Source organism: Ochotona curzoniae, unplaced genomic scaffold, assembly GCF_017591425.1.
Source record: "Ochotona curzoniae isolate NIBS_2020 unplaced genomic scaffold, NIBS_Ocur_1.0 contig_1302, whole genome shotgun sequence".
Taxonomy (NCBI): Eukaryota; Metazoa; Chordata; class Mammalia; order Lagomorpha; family Ochotonidae; genus Ochotona; species Ochotona curzoniae.
Window position 1 is genome coordinate 5,220,800 of NW_024465035.1, and position 14,975 is coordinate 5,235,774.

At 45.2% G+C, this 14,975-nt stretch overlaps 1 protein-coding gene across 3 annotated transcripts in view; it reads left to right on the forward strand.

The window, feature by feature from the left end:
• Window positions 1-14,975, forward strand: part of PIK3R4 (phosphoinositide-3-kinase regulatory subunit 4) — a 38,698-nt gene that overhangs the window by 19,747 nt on the left and 3,976 nt on the right. For 2 of the 3 annotated variants that reach the window (XM_040963014.1, XM_040963033.1), the window contains 7 exons: window positions 2,602-2,803; window positions 4,338-4,525; window positions 5,109-5,319; window positions 7,365-7,530; window positions 8,559-8,723; window positions 11,651-11,862; window positions 13,179-13,310. In XM_040963014.1, coding sequence (XP_040818948.1) covers window positions 2,602-2,803; window positions 4,338-4,525; window positions 5,109-5,319; window positions 7,365-7,530; window positions 8,559-8,723; window positions 11,651-11,862; window positions 13,179-13,310 — 1,276 coding nt within the window. The remainder of the gene's footprint in view (window positions 1-2,601; window positions 2,804-4,337; window positions 4,526-5,108; window positions 5,320-7,364; window positions 7,531-8,558; window positions 8,724-11,650; window positions 11,863-13,178; window positions 13,311-14,975) is intronic. The other variant, XM_040963023.1, reaches the window with a different exon arrangement.

Consider the following 14,975-nt stretch of genomic DNA (forward strand, 5'->3'; position numbering starts at 1 on the left):
GTAATCCTTACAAAAAAGATCTCAGCTGTCATGAAACTCATCCAGGGTTAAATCTCTTCAGGCCTGGGTGTGTGTGTGTGTGTGTGTGGGTGTGTGTGTGTGTGTGTGTGTGGGTGGGTGGGTGTGGGTGTGTGTGTGTGTGTGTGTGCGCGCGCGTGCTGCCTAGCTTGTCTACTAAATTAAAAGCCTGAATCCTGAAGATTGGCCTTAATTTAAAGTCATTAATTACCTTGTGGGGCTAGCCCAGCCTCGAGTCCCTTCTGGGCTTGCTAAGGTGGAGATTTGTCGCTCCCGTGGTACAGGGAGGGGAGTGGGAAGGGAGGCTCCTGTCACTTGCCGCCTGCTCCCTGCTGGTCTGTTGATCCGTGCCATTGCTGCACGAGCTGTGCCACGGTGAAAACCATGAAAACACAAAGGCACATTGCTGCGCGTGCTGCCTCTTGGTGTGCTCCTTTGCCTTTCATGTATGCCTTCGTTTGAGTGAAAAAAAAAATAAGCAAGAATTGTCCTTGTTTAATGTTGTTGCTGTGGGTGATGCTTATAGCCATGCAGTCTGGGGAGAGATGACACATTCTATTCTAGGGACAGGTGCTGCTCGTGGAGCATCCAGGGCTCCTGAGAAGAAACAGCAGGAAACTACCAGCTTCACAAGGAGTCTGAAAGATACCCGTAACAAGTCCGAAGCCAGATTGCCTTTCCAGTAAAATAGGCAAAGGGCAGAGCTTGGACTGAGAAGGTTGTTCGGGATTAACAGATTTAGCAAGAAGTCCATGCACATCTGTGTACCTTCGCCTCTTGGATCCCTGTTGATGGGGAGGGTCCCTGGAATTTCCTTAGATTGCCAGCCGAGCTTGGAGTGGGCGGGGAGCAGAGTGGGTCTTTGTTCCTAATGTGAAAGCTACAGAAGGAAGAGGCTTGTTTCTGGCTTACACAAGTGGGAATTCTGAGCACTTCCTACAGAACAGGATTCTACTTGAGACACATCCTGGGTGAAGCGTGCTTTTCTAGATCAGCATAGCATTGTTTCCATGGGGAAATGTGCTCAGAGTTCCAGATGGTGAGACTTAAAATACACTCTGGGACATGACGCGTCGGCAAGCTGTCTGTCTGCGCCGCGGCGTGCAGCAGGACTGGCCAGCAGCAGTGTGCGGCCCTGTTCTCATCCTCGCGGCAAGCACTCCCGTTTTAATTGCATCCATTTACTGAGCCAGCAGTAAAGAGTACAAAATGATTTTATTCTTTACTACAAAAAAAGAGATTTTTAACTTTATTTTTATTTCATGCTTTAAAGCAATTCTATGGCATTTTTTTTTTTAGCCTTCCAACTCTGGGATTCTGTTGTGTCACATTGTGCCTGTGAATTTTGTTTGGTACTTTAATGGATTCTAGCTTGAGGCCTCAGAGGAATTGTCATTTTATTAAAGGAATATTTATTCATTTGCATAAGAAAATGAACTAGGGGATTTCGTAAGTGGTTGGAACGAAAATGCAGAACTGCCACATTCACCAGAATATTTAAATTGCATGTTTAATTAATTCTTTGGATTATTTAATATTTATTGTTTTAGTTTCAAGTGTTGGTGTTTTTGATTGTATTGACACATTAAAATTTCACTTTTTAAGATGAGTATTAGTAATTATCTTCACCATCTAGCTGAATACATAGAGATACAGAGAAATTGGATAACTTACTGAGGATCAGACAGCGAGTAAATAATAGGGCTGGAATTTGAACAGAGGCAAGCTGACAGTTGCTGCCATCTTGGAATGCTGCTCAATGTTTCTTACATTTCCGGTTCATCCAATAATCCTTTGAGTTTCTCAGTTGTATAGAACATTTTGAACATTCTAGATGTTTCCCTACATTCTGTAAAATTCTGAACACAATGGGTAGCAAAGTTGAAGTATGTATGTTTTTATTTGCTTAATATTCTATATTCAGATGTTATGTTTAGATGCTAAAGATTTATTCATCAGAGACTACTAAGTTTAATTTATTGTATAAATTTTTGGACATTTTTAGAAAGAGATTTACTTAATTTTATTGGTAAGGTAGATTTACAGAGAGAAAGAGAGAAAGATCTGTTGTTGGCTCACTCCCCAGATGGCTGCAGTAGCTGGAGCTGAGCGGATCCGAGGCCAGGAGCTTCTTCTGGGACTCCCACGTAGGTGTAGGATCCCAAGAACCTGAACCATCTTCCGCTGCATTCCCAGGCCATCAGCAGGGAGCTGCATAGAAAGTGGAGCAGCCAGGACATGAACCGGTGTCTTTTTAGGATGCTGGCGTGTGTGGGCAGATGGCCAATTTGAGCCATATAAGCCCCTCTTTGGACAGGTGAAAGATGGATTGTATTTGAAAGCATCAATTAGGAAGAAAATAAATTGTGATGCAAAGGAAGAAGTGCGCCAGTGCCCTGCTGGATCTTGGTAGGGACACAGTGTTGTGCGTTGACACGTTTGTTCTGTTGTGTTGCCTCTATCATTTTCCCATTCTGACTCTGAATTTCAAATTGTATAGGGGAAACCCTTTAGTGAGTCGCTCTCAAGCCTGTTGGATTGCTCATGAAAGGAACCTATAACATATGGTTTATTTTGTTTTAGGGAATGACAGAAGAAGAGGAAGACAAACTTCTGGCCCTGAAAGACTTCATGATGAAATCTAACAAGGCCAAGGCCAACCTGGTGGACCAGAGCCATCTTCATGATAGTAGTCAGAAAGGTGTGATCGACTTGGCAGCCCTCGGCATAACTGGGAGACAAGTTGATCTTGTGAAAACCAAACAAGAGCCAGATGACAAGCGGGGTTAGTACACTGTGTTACTGTTAGCTTTTCCTCTGACTGCTTTGAAGGTGATTAGTCATAAAGTAAGAAGGCTAGCTCTCCAGATAAAGAATGCTCTTAATGTAGTGACACCATCACTCAGTGGGAAGATTTTTGGGCCAGGAATAGTGGCCAAGTGAACTGAATGTTGAGAGACTAGGTGGTGCACCTGAATTGCAGCTCTGGACTGCGTGATTAAAGATGCTTATTTTAGAATCCTGTATCCTCTACCTCAAAGCTGTGTGTATAAATAAGATAAATACTTTTAGTTTGCTATTAGCAAATCTTACCCTGTGACTTGTTAGAATGGTCTTGATGTAACAGTGAAATACAGAAGAGTGGAGACAGTAGCCATTTCAAGAATTGAGATTTGGAGCTGTCACGTGTCCTGCCATGGGCATTGAGTGGATGAGGTTTGTAAAAGGTCTTATGGGTATATTGGCTGCTACATACATTCTTTTCAAGATCTCTGCGTTCTAGTATCAGGTTTTGAATGAAGCTAATGCAATCTACTTTAAATAAACCTCTAGTTGTTATATTTGAGATGAAGTCTTTACAACTTAATTATGGTGTATAACTGCAATACATATAACATTCATGCAAATAAGAGGAATCAAGTGCCCAAAAAGAAAAAGGGTGAAAGGTTTGAACAAATAAATGCTGGGGAAGTGTAAACGCATGCTTCAGAGATGGAACATAATAGACTAAATGCGAATTAAAGCAATGAGATTGGCTGGGTTAGCATGAACTGACGTTGCTGGTGTGGGCAGAGCTCTGGAACGGCGACAGGAAGCTGTCAGGGAGGTTACGCTCTCCTTAGGGTGTGCTGTGTTCAGTCCCGGAGCGCTGAGAGACACTGATAGGCAGCTAAAAATGTCCATCGATGTATGAATGCTCTGAAAAAAAGTGCTCTAAGTAGACATTAGCAGAGTGATATTTACATGTTTGAGGTTATTTTGCTAGGGCGGTAGGGACAAGTTGTAAAACTATTTTTGACAATAATGTGAAGGCAAATGATCAGATTATCTGTGCGTGTTACAGAGTTGAACTGTGTGTCAGCCTGGGGAATTATGACAGCAACTCGTGTTGTATTTGGGTAACACTGAAACTTTGCGTTATTTAATGCACTTGTTATTACTGAGGTCGTGTCTTAGCTATCATCAAGAAGTTGCTAGGTAGCAGTGGTTTTTTCCTGTGTGTGTATTATGGTTTTCAAGTATGTTTCCTGGAAAAAGCTCTTGATCAGCAGTGTGGTCAGTGACACTTGAGAAAGTTATTTTTATTGTTGATTTTTCAGTTACTTGAAATTGAGCTAGCCTTGGCACTCAGAGTCATTCTAGTTCTTACCATGTTCATCTGCCCTAAGTGCAAGGGCGGACTCGGTTAGTTGACGCATCGCTGTGGGCGCTGAGAGCGCGGAAGGAAGCCCGCCAGCCTGTGGAGCAGAGACGGTGCGTGCCAGGCTGGTGTCAAAGGCTACCTTCAGATGGCCTACTTTGAATATTTTTTTTCACAGCTAGAAAACATGTAAAACAAGATTCCAATATAAACGAAGAATGGAAAAGCATGTTTGGGTCACTGGAACCCCCAAACATCTCGCAGGCCCTACCCAAAGCGAGTGACCAGGAAGTGATTCAGCCTGGGAAGCCTCCACGTTCCGAGTCCTCTGCTGGCCTTGGTGGCCCACTGTCCACGTCCCCACAGGTACCTGCGCAGGGGTCCCCTCCTGCTGCTCGGGCGCTTAAGGTGGTGTGCTGTACTGGAAACGCCAGTGTGACTTTGTAAGAGATACATCTTAAATTTCATAGCTAGGAGAAACCTCGTTGAAAACATTAGAATAAGATCTCATTTTGGAGTACTTGTCAATAAAGTGATATGAAATTGTGGGTTAAAGATGTGAGTGTGAACTGTGGTTACAAGTCAGGCTGGGGTGAACCTTGGAGGTGATCCGTGTTCCTCCTGGAACAGTGCACTCTCTGTGAGGCGCCAAGTCCCAAGCTTGCTGTGTGTAACAAAGGGCAGGGTGATTTTGATGTGTCGAAATAAGTGGGCAACTTAAGGTATAAGGTATTCTTACCGGATCAGTCATGTTTTACAAAGCATAGAAGTTTGCAGTGTTTGGTTAAACTTCCTTTTAACTAGATTGTCACTGAAAAAATGTCATTTTGTTATGTGGATTTCAAAATTGGTACATGAATGACAAAAAGCTGGGTGGGACAAATCGATTTTTAAAAAGTATTTGCATATACTTTGTTTATGACACACTACCTATAATTCTGTTTTACAGATTGCAGAAGGGATTAATGTTCAGAATAAAAAACCAGGCATACAGGTGTTAAGTAGTACAATTGTACCGTCTGCTTATCAGATCCGGATGACAAGCTGTAAAAGCGAGCTGCAGCAGCTCGTTCAGCAGAAGCGGGAGCAGTGTGCTGCCGAGAGGATAGCCAAGCAGATGATGGAGAACGCCGAGTGGGAGAGCAAGCCCCCGCCGCCGGGTAAGGGCATCCCCGACCCCCGGCATCCCTGACCGCCCGAGCTCAGTGCAGGAAGCACGGCCTGAGCTCCTAGGCAGAGCAGATAAAGGGGACGAGGGAAACGGGAGAATCTGGCTTGTTTGCGGCGTTTGCGTCCCTTTGGCTCTACGGGAACTTTGCAGTGTCCTCCTGGGCCGAGTCAGTTTTGTAGCTTCTCTCTGCTTGTTTTTCTCCATGTAGCTACTAGATTGTGCTTGCTCATTGAATAATAGTTGCTTGGTTTTGTTATCTGTAGAGTTCGACGTGTATCGTTTAATGTTCCTTGGCATCAAATGGTACAAATTTTAGAAAATATTGGCTACTAAAAAAAAGTCACCTATAACCTTACCATGTTAGTGGTTATCAATGTAAAATTTTTGGAGAAATGCTCCTTTATTTTCTGAGAAAGAGAAATTCAGAGATAATTTCAGGTAAAAATTTCATTTATCTGTTAACAGAATTGTCTAACCTGTTGTGGCAGCACTAATTTTTGATACTAAATTTGATACTAGGTTTTTGAATGAGTTTCTGTATTTTAATAAAAATTGAATTTGAAAACTCTTAGGAGAAATACGTATTATGCTTGTGAGCAGACATTTAAACATCCCAGGAGTTCTTGGGGCACTTGAGGTGGGCTTGGGGAAGTGCTGGTCGAGGATATTGATTTAAAGATTTAGAAATTAAGTGATGGGTGCATCACTGAAGAATAGAAATGTCCTGAAGAAACGCTCAGAGTGTGAGCTGTTTCTGTGGTGTGTCATTAGTTACCAGCCCTGCTTTACAAATAGAAAATTGACCTCCAAGTGTCCACTTTATTTTATAAGAATATGTGTACACAAATGACTGACTTCAGTGAATTTACGTATCTGATTCAGTGATCATAGTAGATGTGTCAGTTCTGGGATTTAGAGTTGTGTTGATTTTTTTCATTCCACACTTGAGTTGTGTGCAGAGGGAGTGTCTGACCTCCTCCCTGGATCATCTGGCTGTCATGGCAGAGCGGTGCTGGTCCCTGTGAAGCCGGTATATCCTCTAGCATCGTGTCCAGCTGTTTACACAGTGTGAGCCAGACTTGCCATTGGCCTTGGCTTTGCATTTTTTTGTTAAAAGAATTTTCTAGAATTACATCACACAGTTAAGCACAGTGTTGATCTCCAGTACAATATGATCTTCAGCATAACTGTCTGCAGTTACACTTAAATCGAAGTTTGTTAAACATAGGAGATAGTTACATGTAAGACCTGTTCTAGGTGTTCTGTGAATGATTTAGGATGGTTAAAATGTGCTTTCTTGCCTTGGGGGATTCATTAGAGGAAGCTAATCACACAAGAATGTATGGAACAGAAGGTTATAGAGTGGGTAAAGCGTTGGAAGGCCCATGAGCATTCTGTTGCTGTTGTATGATTATTCAGATTCATTTCCGTGAAAGAGCAACAGAAACAGAGATCTTTTGTCTTCTGCTTGACTTCCCAAATGGCTGAAACAGCTGGGTTTGGACCAGTATTTTTCTTTTTAATCTATTAGGAAGGCAGAGTTGGAGCTCAGCATGATGGCTCAATGGCTAAATCCTCACCTTGCAACTGTGGGGATCCCAAATGTGTCACTGCAGCCCACATTTCTGATATGGTAGAGCCGGGTCTTAGAGTCTTCCATACACAGATGACCATCCTCATACCAGGTTCTCTGGCTAAGGCAGTCATGATCTGCTGCGGTCACAGCTAGTGGTCAGCACTTCCAGGGTTAGATACTGGAGAAGGGCCCCAGGTGCAGTGTCTCTGATGCTGTTGGAGCAGTACTTGTTATCTTGATGTTTTGTAAATACATCACTTGATCAAGTAAATACATTACTTGATGTCTAGTAAATATCAGTCTTGATCCAGTATGATCACTGTGTATTTATTGCTAGTAGGTGGTACCTTTTAATTGTAATAGTTGGTATTATTGATCACAAGGTGATTCTAGATGATGTAGCTGGGGCAGAGAATAGATTGTGTTTGTAAATTACAATATAATCATTTTCCCCTAAGGGTGGCGTCCTAAAGGCCTTCTGGTAGCACATCTTCATGAACACAAGTCAGCCGTGAATCGAATTAGAGTATCTGATGAACACTCACTCTTTGCCACGTGCTCAAATGATGGCACCGTGAAGATCTGGAACAGTCAGAAGATGGAAGGGAAGACCACTACTACAAGGTACTGTGCTCAGGAGTGAGGAGGAGGATTTTTACTCAGGAGTGAGCCAGGTGATTTTTACTTGGGAGCCGTGATTGGTGCATCTCCTGGCGTACTTCCGGCAGTGTGTCCCAGTGTTATATCAATGACAGCGTACCTCTACCCGTTTTCCTATGCACTTAGTTCTTCTCCCGTGTGCTTCTTCAGCCTGTCCCTTGTGACATGCCTTTAAGGAGTAAAACTTTCAGTTCCTTGGAGACTCTTTCTTGAAAAATTGCTGATTTTAGAAACTTGTACAGATTTTCCAGCTTACTGCTTTATAGTATTTTTGTTTTTTAAAGAGTTACACAGAGTGAAAGAGAAACAAAGAGGTCTTCCATCTGTGGATTCATTCCCCAAATTGTTTGCAACAGCTAGAGCTGAGCTGATCCAAAGCTGGGAGCCAGGGACTCCTGTTAGTCCCCAGTGTGGGTGCAGGGGCTCAAGGATTGAATAATTTGCTGCTGCTCCATAAGGGGAGGTGGATTGGAAATGGAGCAGCCGGGACTTGAACCAGAGCCCATAGGGGATGCTAGTGTGACAGGTGGACACCTAGCCTACCGTGTCACAGTGCCCCCACCCTCACCCCTGCTTTGTAGTATTCTAAATTGTACTTTTTATAATTTTGGGGCAGGATTACTTTATTTCTGGCTCATTTAGCTTATTAATTTTAACTAAGATTATTGTAGGGGAGATTGATGTATTGGGTCAAGGTAAAGCAGCTTCAGTGGATGTGTAAGAGCTGAAAGATGGTCAGGTCCCCAGGTTGGAGGCGCTAAACGAGATGGAGGAGAATAGCCTGGCTTCTACAACAGCAGTCAAGTATGGAAAGATGGTCACTTGAAAGCAGCAGACAAAAGATGTTGCACCTTTGCTTTTGAGGGTGAGATTTGGAATCTCTTGTCAGACTGGGGAGATCAAATAGACCTCCAGTGGTCATTTTGTTCCCTGCCGTCGTGTGGCTGTTTAACACTGCGACAGTGGTGTGTCTGGCTGTGTGGTTTGTCCAGGTCTATCCTCACGTACAGCCGGAGTGGAGGACGGGTGAGGACGCTGACATTCTGCCAGGGCTCCCACTACCTGGCCGTGGCGTCGGACAGCGGCGCTGTCCAGCTGCTGGGCATTGAGGCCTCGAAGTTGCCCAAGTCTCCCAAGATCCACCCGCTGCAAAGCAGGTACGTGTGTCTGTCCCAGAGTTTACACTTTGTGTACGGAGAGTGTGTAGGGCTGTCCCTGGCCCTTGCACTCTCCTTTAGAACATGGAGGGCTTCTTATGTTGTGCTTGGCTTTGGCTTTGACAGTCCATAATGCAAGCAAAGTTGTGCTTGCAGTGCAGGATCATCAAATGTGATTAGTTTCCTAGGATGGGTCTCCATGGAGCTTATTTTGAGCAAATTTGTCAAGATCTAAAGGGAGCTTTGAACATGTGGTTTGTCCCCGTCTGTAATCTGTGAATAATCTAATTATTAGTTATGTGTCTGGCTGATTTTGAGAATGTTTGTGATCTTGATGAGAGAACACTTAACGTCAGCATTCTGTCATTTCACATTAAAATCTGCAGCCGATAGGAACATAGAGTGCAGCTGCTTTACTTTACCATTTAAAACAATCCTCAGTGGTTTAATTTTCTTTAGTTTTACAGTGGTTACTTTCAGATTAAATGCATGCACGGTAAGATGTGTAAAGGTTTTTGAATGACATGTTACACCGTAAGGATTCAAAGACAACCTCAGTTCAGTTCTGTTCTCTAAGAACGTGCCTGGTGCGAGAGATGTACAGATGAACAATGTCAGTGTAGTGTGGTAATGTGCCACCTTGTCTGACTGGCAGGACCCAGCTTGAGAGGAAAGGGAAAGACGGCAGGGAGTGAGCAAGCTGCTGCAGCTGGCTGCCGAGCAGGCCACGCTGGACGCAGGAGAGCAAGAGGGGGAAGGCTAAGCGTAGAGGATGGTCAGTTCTGGTCACTGGGCAGCTTCAGGCAGAAAGGGTTGTTTCCTGGGTCACTCAGGATTTCTTCCTGTTTTGTTTTTACATTTAAAAATAAGTGGTGTTTTCAACACCTTTGACTCCGTAGATTCGAGCAGCTGTGTTGGACGTTTTATAGATAGTCTTTATCTGCCATTCTTCTCTCAAGTGCTACAGCAGAGGGTGGCTTTGTAGTGACAACGCCTGTTGGGCTTTCCTGCAGACCAGTCACTGGCAGAGCGTGCCATGTGATCCGCCCAGGGAGCACCATGTTCTCTCAAAGCTGGCAGTGTTTACTGTTTACACTGAGCAGGTATGACCAGGAAGACCGTGCCAGCGTGCTTAGGCTTCATGCGTCTGGGCACAGTGCGCTCCACAGAGGCTCACAAGTCCTCTATGTCATTCAGTCACAGCATCTGCTCTGCAGCTGTCAGCATCACATGGGCGGAAGGAGTCATTTCACATTTTACTTGGTTTTTAAGTTTCCTACTGTAGGGTAATTTCTGTAATATGATTATCAGAAGACAGAAGTCACAAACAACAGCCTCTATGGTTCATAAAATAAGAAAGATGTTTGCATTTTTTAAAAAGTTGTAAGAAAAAACAAAGCCTATGCAATAAGAATCTGTGAGACTCAGCAAGCCAGAAACACCCATTGTTGACCGTATGTTAGCCAGGGAGGCTGACCAGTGTGTTGTGATTGTTTTGTTTTTTTGATTTTAGAAATGCCTCAGCTTAAGGGAGAGAACAGTAAACTGGCCTGCACTGTCGGATGAGAGGGATGGAATTGCTGACTGACGCAACAGCATCAGAGAAGCCAGAGTTTATGTTGCTGTTGGAAGAAGTCAGACCCATAAAGCTATGGGTTGTTTGCAATTAGGATATCCTGGGGAACAAAAATCATAGGAGGATCTCCTAAATATGCATAATTCTTGAAAAATGCTAAGAGTTCAGTAAATAATTGTTGGGAGGGAGGAGATCGCTGAGCTGCTGTTGGTTTGGGATTGGGGCAGAAACTGATGACAGGTGGGCAGGAAGCAGCTTTTGTAGTTCTGCTGTAAAAATTACTTGGCTGTATGTTTGTCATAATTCCTTAAATGGATGCCACAAAAATTGGGTTTTATTGTGTATAAAGTAGGAAAAAAAACCAAGCAGAATGTAGGAGGAAAATTGGAATATACTCTGGGACAAGTGAATCTGTTTTACAAATAAAAGTTCATTATGATATTGAAGGCCATGAGAGCAAGGGAGCCAAGCTGCGTCCCTGTGGAGTAGCATGTTTGGACTGGATGCTACAAGGCTGAAGGTGAAGGGACTGAGAAAGGTGTGAAGTTAAAAAAGGAGCAAGCTACAATGAACTCTGGTGCCGCATCAGAGCCAGAGGTGTTCTGTGAACTGCTGCTTCTCCTGCATTAGTTTACTATTACAGAAGCACAGGCAGTAAATACAGAAGGAGTGAGGACCACGGGAAGTTGCTGTTTGAGCCCACACATAACCTGCCTCAGGGATGCTAAAGTTAAAGTGCAAAAGTTAAGGTGGATATGAGATTTTCACCTTGTCTCAAAGTTTTCACACCAAATCCTATATAACATAAAGGGGAAAAAATGAGTTTATGGTGGAGAATCCTGGCAGACACCAACTTTACCAAATGCTGGAAGTTAGTGTACCAGTGACAGAAGCTAATATTGGGTGCTTGTCATGCACTGGGAAGGTTACATCATTTCTGTGTGGCACCCTTCCCAGTAAGGCATAAATTGTTACGTAAATCAAATTGGAGGCTGTTATTCAAAATAACCAGTTGCCTTTAAAAGTATCAAGATATAATGAAAGATGGAAGAGCTGGGGCAGGCAGAGGGAGTGCGAGAGCAATACCGTGTTGTGTCCTGGACAGGATTACAGTGAAGGGATGCTGGGTAAAAAAAATCTGGATTTGTTTACTGCGATCACGAGGATCACACTATGGCTATATTAGGTTCAGTAATGTGACTGTGTAAGGTAAACACACGGGAAGCCGAGAGAAAAATGAAGTAAAGAAAAACATGCCTGAGCTACCACTGTCTCGATGGAGTCACGTGGTTTTTTGCTGCCTGAGCACGGGTCATGTATGAAACCATCTTAAATGGCGTCCATTCTCTAGAACGCTGGATCCCAAGAAAGATGGCTGTGTCGTGGACATGCATCACTTCAACGCGGGCGCCCAGTCGGTGCTCGCCTACGCCACAGTGAATGGCTCCCTGGTCGGCTGGGACCTCAGGTCTTCAAGCAACGCGTGGACGTTAAAGCACGACTTAAAGTCAGGCCTCATCACGTCCTTTGCTGTGGATATCCACCAGTGCTGGCTCTGCATTGGTAAGCCGACTCTGCTGTCACTGTCTGGGCTTGAAGTGCCACTTGAATGCTGCAGTTGCCATCTTCCGGAAGCTGTTTCTTCCTTTCCTTCATTGGTAATTTAAGCCCCATGATTACTGTGTTACAGTCATTTTCAGTTTAGCTTTTTTCATTTAAAAAAAAAAAATCAGAGTGAAATCAGTAGCCTAGAACACAAACAGTTTCTTTTTCCTTGTTCTTCAGTGAGCTGCTTGCTGCCAGGGAAACAGCAGACTTAAGACAGAAAACAGTGTTAAAGTCCAGTGGCCTCAGGCAGGCTACAAAACTCCTCCATGTCCCGGCACCCTCCTCCTCTAGCCGCTCCGGGTGGGCTGCAGTGAGGATGTGGGGGAGCAGCAGCTGTCACAGTGCTGGGTGGGCCTGTGCAGGCACTGCAGTGAGGATTTGGGGGAGCTGTCACAGCGCCGGGTGGGCCTGTGCAGGCACTGCAGTGAGGATTTGGGGGAGCTGTCACAGCGCCGGGTGGGCCTGTGCAGGCACTGCAGTGAGGATTTGGGGGAGCTGTCACAGCGCCGGGTGGGCCTGTGCAGGCACTGCAGTGAGGATTTGGGGGAGCTGTCACAGCGCCGGGTGGGCCTGTGCAGGCACTGCAGTGAGGATTTGGGGGAGCTGTCACAGCGCCGGGTGGGCCTGTGCAGGCACTGCAGTGAGGATTTGGGGGAGCTGTCACAGCACCGGGTGGGCCTGTGCAGGCGCTGCAGGAGGATGTGGGGGCCCTGGTCCCCGAGCGGGCAGAGACCCAGTGCTCTGAACGTAGAGTGCACTTTTTGTCTGTCACAGCCCTCTCGTCAGTGCTGGAAAAGGACTTCCCTTGAGGGTCTTTGTAGGGCGGAAGTTGTCAGGGGAAGAGACGTAGGCCACCTCTGCTGTGATTGGTCACTCTAACTGCTGGGGAAAGACCAGGAGAAATGGCTGCAATCTGGTGAGGCCGCAAAGCTGCTGTGACTTGGAGATGCTAAGGTGATCACCAGGTGCCAAGAAGACATCTCTCGGTACTTACGGCGGCTGACTCCGGAATCCAGTTGTATATCTTTAACACCTGTGTTTGTGCTTTGTCAATAATTAATGGATTATTCATTTTCAGTTTATGCTTCTGGATAGCACTGGTAAGCACTGTTAGTTACTGTTTGAAATTGGGAACATGGCCTCATGAGAACCAAGCCTTTTTCTCAGACGGGGGCAGTTTATAATGCAGCCTTACGAAGCTCATGCTGTTTACCATTGGTGTAAGGGCAGCTGATGCACACGGTCATGCTTTTGTGCTTTTTCCGCTTCAGGTACAAGCAGTGGGACCATGGCTTGTTGGGACATGAGGTTCCAGTTGCCCATTTCCAGTCACTGCCATCCTTCCCGGGCTCGGATCAGGCGCCTCTCGATGCACCCTCTGTACCAGTCCTGGGTAATTGCAGGTAAAATGCCAGGTTGGCCTATTTTGGGTCAGTTGGTTGGAAAGGATATTATCTTTTGCTACTAAGACTCATGGTTGCAGGGTTTGTGTTTTACATTTGAACTGAATGCTCCTGTTCCGACTCTTCTTACTTGACTTGACATTTATTCAGTTCATCATTTCCATATTTTTGAAATATTTGACCTGGTTTTAAGAACCTTTCTCTTGGCTGTTAATTTCTTGATCTGCTAAGTCTTTTTTCACCATATCAGCTTTTAAAACATGGCCAGCCTCAGACATGGCCAGCCTCAGACATGGCATGGTGGCCTAGTGGCTTACGTCCTCGCCTTGCATGTGGGTACCAGTTTGTGTCCTGGCTGTTCCACTTCCCATCCAGCTCCCTGTTGTGACCTGGGAAGGCAGTTAAGGACGCCCAAAGCTGTGGGAGACCTGGAAGAAGCTCTTGGCTTCTGACTCCTGGCTTTGGATCGCTCAGCTCCAGCCTGTGTGGCTGCTTGGGGCATAGACCAGAAGCTGGCCTTCCCCTTTGTGTCTCCTCCTCTCTGTGGATCTGACTTTCCAGTGAACATGGATAAGACTTTAAAAAATCATGGCTGGCCTCAGGGTTCAAAATTCAGTCTTTGGTCTTTGGTCTTGACCTCTTTCCCATTGACACTGGATCTCTGTATATCTCATCTGGTCCCATGCTTTCTTAAAATTCAGAATTTGACCTTTTTTTTTTCAGATTTATTTTTATTTGAAAGGCTAAGATTTAAAGAGAGAAGGAGAGATCGAGAGAGAGTGAAATCTTCCAGCCACTGGTTCACTCCCTAGATGGCTGCAGTAGCTGGAACTGAGTCAGTCTAAAGCCAGGAGTTCGTTCCAGGTCTCCCCCAGAAGTGCGGGGGCCGAGGACTTGAGCCATCTGCTTCTGCTTCTCGAGGCCATAAGCACAGAACTGCATCAGAAGTGGAGCATCCCGGCCCGGCGGCGTGGCCTAGTGGCTAAAGTCCTCACCTTGAACGCCCCGGGATCCCATATGGGCACCAGTTCTAATCCCGGCAGCTCCACTTCCCATCCAGCTCCCTGCTTGTGGCCTGGGAAAGCAGTCGAGGACAGCCCAAAGCTTTGGGACCCTGTACCCGTGTGGGAGACCCGGAAGAAGTTCCTGGCTCCTGGCTTTGGACCGGCATAGCATCGGCCGTTGCGCTCACTTGGGGAGTGAATCATCGGACGGAAGATCTTCCTCTCTCTCTCTCCTCCTCTCTGTATATCTTTCCAATAAATAAATAAGTCTTAAAAAATAAGTCTTAAAAAAAAAAGTGGAGCATCTAGGACATGAACTGGTGCTCATATGGGATGCCAGTGCTGCAGACAGAGGATTCGCCACCTATGGCAGAGTGCTGGCCCCGGAATTTGAGCATTTTTAAGCTTCTGTTGTCAGCATCTGATCCCAAATCCCTAATGCGATGTCTTAAGGCCTTGCTGCTATAACTAGTTTCTCTTCTGCTTAGCACCTTCTAGTGGTTTCTTGTAACATCCCAACTCCTCACTGGGATCCCTAAGGCTGTAGGGGATTATTGGCCTGCCATCCCTTTGGTCTTTTGTCATCCAGGAATCCAGGATTACAATAGGAAATGGCTAACACACTCAAGGGAATTTGAAGAGGAAGTATTTACAAAGATGA